General features: G+C 36.5%; 1 protein-coding gene across 2 annotated transcripts; it reads left to right on the top strand.

Moving 5' to 3' along the window:
- Window positions 1–854: 854 nt before the first annotated feature.
- Window positions 855–4,029, top strand: LOC125140453 (apoptosis facilitator Bcl-2-like protein 14). 2 transcript variants are annotated; one of them, XM_047809727.1, is made up of 5 exons: window positions 855–989; window positions 2,663–2,937; window positions 3,134–3,235; window positions 3,350–3,408; window positions 3,760–4,029. In XM_047809727.1, exons 1-5 carry the CDS (start codon window positions 961–963, stop codon window positions 3,850–3,852), a joined length of 558 nt encoding a protein of 185 aa, XP_047665683.1. In that variant the 5' UTR covers window positions 855–960; the 3' UTR covers window positions 3,853–4,029. The 2 variants fall into 2 exon arrangements, with proteins under 2 accessions (XP_047665683.1, XP_047665684.1); XM_047809728.1 differs by having other exon boundaries at window positions 3,836–4,029.
- The last annotated feature ends 553 nt before the right edge of the window (window positions 4,030–4,582 follow it).

The following is a 4,582-nucleotide window of genomic DNA, read 5'->3' on the forward strand; positions in this document are numbered from 1 at the left end:
TCACTCTTAGTGGACTAATGATGTGTTAGCTAGGCCTCAAGTCTCAGATATTGGGATGTAAGTCATTAAAGAATGAACACAGCAGAAAGTACACTTGATGTTCATTCCTTCATTGGAAATCATCACATAAATGTACTTTGTTTGATGATTGAGTAAGACAATAAAATGATCCTGTTTAACTCCCACCAGTGAACTTTATTATTCAATTATAATGTTACACAGTTCTCAAACATCTCTGTGTTTTATTAGAATAATGTAAACTACGTTTTATCGGCGTAGCCAAGGGTCCGCTATTGGGAGCCAATGATTTACACCTTGACATTAAAATTTAATTCACATCACCACAGGTACCAACTTTGGAGATGTGCTTGGCACAAGTGGCTAATCTTTTCCCTTTGGAAAAATTTACACATGATTTACAGAACAAATCCGAATTATTCTGGCTGACACGGGCCCCTTTGTGGGATTTACTTGAACAAGCATGACCCCAACCCTGACCTGTTTTGGTTTGCCCTTAGCTTTTCAATATTCACTCTCATATTAACAATACATCGTTGTTATATTGTTATTAATATGTTTGAATGTATGCTGTGTGTGCTGACTGATTGTTGTTTTGTTTAAGGTTTAATAAGAAATCAATAAAACTATAATAATAATAAAATAATAAATCACAATATATATCTAATGTTTGAAATGATCAGTTATATATTACTGAATTCAGGGTTAAAGTAATAAACAGTTACTCAAAAATAGGTAGTGAAAAAATATGTAGTCAAATTGAATCTTATGACAATTTAAAAAGAGCTTTAAACTAAAAAAAAACAAAAAAAAACCGCAAACCAAAAACAAATTTGTGACGCAGTTGTGATGTAATTTCCTCGGCTCCTCCTCGCCCGACTATTATAACCTATGAGAGACACTACAGAGATTAACTTTGGACTCCAGTGATACAGGAGCGACATGGAAAACGGAGTACAGGAACAACCTCTGTAAGCGTCTCATACTTTTATATAATGTATATTATTCTTATATATTATATACACATTACATTTACCATCTAACCGGTAGAAGGAAACAGAGCACTTGTCACCAGACCTAGTTGTTATTAGAGACTGTAAACAGTTTACAAAGTATTGTTATTTAGTCATGTGTAAGAAGAACACAGCTTGGTGTTTTTCTGGTTATTTATATATACTGTATGTAAATATTACAGACCTGACTCTTGTCTGGGTGAGTCTTTAAATCACGGAAGTGAAATGTCGCGTATTTATTTATTTGTTTATTTGTTTGTTTGTTTAAATGTATTACTAATGTATAGATCTATTGGATAACTCGAAACGTCTGAATTGTGTGTGTGAGTGTGTGTGTGTGTGTGTGTGTGTGTGTGTGTATGCGTGTGTGTGTGCGTCTCTGTGTGTGCGTGTGTGTGTGCGAGCGTGTATGTGTGTATGGATGTGTGTGTGCGCGCGTGTATGTGTGTATGGGTGTGTGTGTATGTGTGTATTCGCCGCGCGCGCGCTTGTGTGTGTGAGTGAGAGAGAGAGAGAGAGAAAGAGAGAGAGAGAGAGCGCGAGCGTGTGTGTGTGTGTTTCACTTCAATCTGCTTTAATGGCTGTTGGATTTGCCCGGACACATCACTGTGACTGCTTCTTAGAAAACTGCCATACAAATACGAATCCAAACACCGGACAATTGGTAAACTGTTGGGGAATTTTAGAGATTTTTTAGCACCTAAACAAAATGGCAGTGTTTTGCCCTAACAGAGAATGAGAGAAAAAATAAAAACAAGCAATAAGGGAGAGAGTGGCACAAAGCAACGACTTTATTTAGCGGTTTCAATATACACTGTTATTGAAACTCCCTATACGAAGTGTGTGTGTGTGTGTGTGGTGTGTGTGTGTGTGTGTGTGTGGGTGTGTGTGGTGTGTGTGTGGTGTGTGTGTGCGCGTGCGCGCGCGCAATGGTTTTTACAACGTTGTTATAAAAAAAAAACACCACATTTTTGTTTTTGACATTTGTTTGTTTGTTTGTTTGTTTTTTTATTTTATTGTTATGTATTGTATGATATTTTTTCATTCTGTGGCGCACAAAGTTAACATTTTCAGACCGGATTTCTCATGTGATCCTTCCGCTCTCATTCCATGTTTTTCACATGTGGAATTTAAGGAAATAACATGGTTAAATGTACTGTCAACATTTTGGCCCCACATGATTGTTACTCACTTAATTAGATGTGAAGAATTATGACTTGAAATGATGCATCTGTATAAGACCTTAGTCATACAAAAGGTAACTTTCCCATCCTTACTAAGTGTGTCATTTGGCAGGAATGTGGTATAAATTCTGGCTTTGGGAACTTTACACACACAGCTGCCATGTTTTAGAAGTTGTCTTATTCTTAGGAATCTTCTAGCTTGGAAGCTTATTTACATTTTTAAAACACATTAAACTTTAACTCTTGAGATAAGGTATGAAATCATTTGCTTCATGTAAACAGTTGACAGACTTTAAGTTTAAGGTCAATTAAAATGTCTAAGAAGCTTATACAAGCAGTTTTTACCTTTTGTACAGTCTTTCAGTCATTTTCTCAAAATTCGGTGTTGAATGTTGAACAAAGCACAAAACCTTTTGGGTTTTTTTGTTTGTCTTTTTCTACAACCAGGAACCAGGCAGAACTGCTTGCACAGATGTTTCCCACAGACAGTCTGGAGTACAAACTCCTTTTGAGGTACGTACAGAAGAAAATAGACAGTCATCCCACCCAAAGCAACAGTGTGGGAGAGGTGAAGGCTGCTACACATCCTCAGAAACACCATAAAACACAGAAAAATAAGAAGCGTAAATTTCTGAAGATCATAAGCTGCATTCGGCCAGAGAGGGAAGATGAAGATTGTGTGACTAGACCTCCTCACAGACAACCGGCAACTGCAGGTTCATGTGAGTATCAGAATGCAACCCTGAGATCACTTATTAATGCTATGGCATATATATTGTTAATTGAAAAACTAACAATTTCTGGCTGTTTCTGGGATTACAATTATATACAGAGTCTGCAGCTTTATATTTGTAGGTCATGAGGTATTTTCCTTATAACATGGCTCACTAATTAATTTCATTGTGTTCGTAACCGCAGCTGATTCAGACCAGGAAGAAGTTGAACAAATTGTCAACAAGTTGACTAAACTCACAGATAAAGTTCATTTTAAATCTACGGATATAGAAACTGATGGTGACGGTGAGTGTATGTTCTTATTTTTTCACATATCCTGTGCTAGTGATGCATACAGAGCTCATGTAAATGTAGCTATATGACTTAGCAAGGTTTCTAATTCGTATTCTGTATCTACAGATCTTGTGGAGCAAATAGTGGAACTGCTTCGGGAACATGGAGATAAACTTAACGAGAAAGTAAGTCACATTCATTCCTTTCATTTTAATGATGCACTTGGGGGTTGTAAAAATAAATCACTAGTGTAACAATATCTGGATAAAATGTTACATATGAATAAAATAGGATAGTTATTAGAGTGACAGGTGATTAGAGTGACAGGTTTTCAATGAACGAATTGAGAATTTTCCATCTTTGTTCATAGTTAAAAAGGTGGCCCCATAAACAAAAACCTCCCTCAGTGTTGATATTTCATATTCTGCGTTATCGATGAGAAATACTTTCTTTATTTTATATTTATTTATCAAGGTGGAAAAAAGATCACTGTGGAATTGTACATTTTGAAGTAATTGCTTAATGTCTGTCCATAGATACAAAAGGACCACATGCTTATGAAACAGCTGCAGGACTCTCTGTCATACGGTTTCTTTAAAAAATTGGCCGTAGCTTTATACACAGACTAAGTCCGGAGGAGCTTCCTGCTACACAGAGCCGAAAGCAAGCTGAGATCGCGATCACCTTTGAGCTGACCAGCCGCCTAAATGCCATGGACTCCCATCCTATGAACCGAGTGCTGGGCTTTGGTGCTACATACCTGCAGGACTACTTCACCCCCTGGGTCAACCAACAAGGCGGCTATGTAAGTACAATACAGTTGCTACCAAGCCATGCCTACTCATATTCTGTGTCTTTTGATTTGTTTGATTTAGATACACATTCTTGTCATTATTTATGAATTTTTTTTCCGTCTCTTTTGTTTTCTCTTTTCAGGAAAAGTTTTCAGCACAGACAGTGATGCTAAGAGGAAGTCGAATAAACCTAGAAGACTTTGATCCACCCCACATTCACCAACACCCCTCCCCCCTCGAACTTCATTAGATTTAATTATTCTCAGGATCCAAGTCACTTGAATAAGAAAAGTATTTTATTAAAAAAGTTTAATGTTTACATATCCATGATACCAAAGCCTCTGTGAAATAGAAGTGTAGGTATGTGGTTTAACAATGTTTTTTTTTGTTAATTTTTATAACTAATTAATTCAATGAGTAGTTGATAAGTAATTTTGTGTTAGATATTTTCATGTGTTAGCGTTTTTGTATTATACCTATGGTTGTATGCAGATTGATTTGTGTGTTTATGAGCAGTTATGTTTTGTCTGTCCGTAGTGTAAGATCTCACAGATCTTATGCATGC

This window comes from Tachysurus fulvidraco, unplaced genomic scaffold (assembly GCF_022655615.1).
Source record: "Tachysurus fulvidraco isolate hzauxx_2018 unplaced genomic scaffold, HZAU_PFXX_2.0 HiC_scaffold_163_np12, whole genome shotgun sequence".
Taxonomy (NCBI): Eukaryota; Metazoa; Chordata; class Actinopteri; order Siluriformes; family Bagridae; genus Tachysurus; species Tachysurus fulvidraco.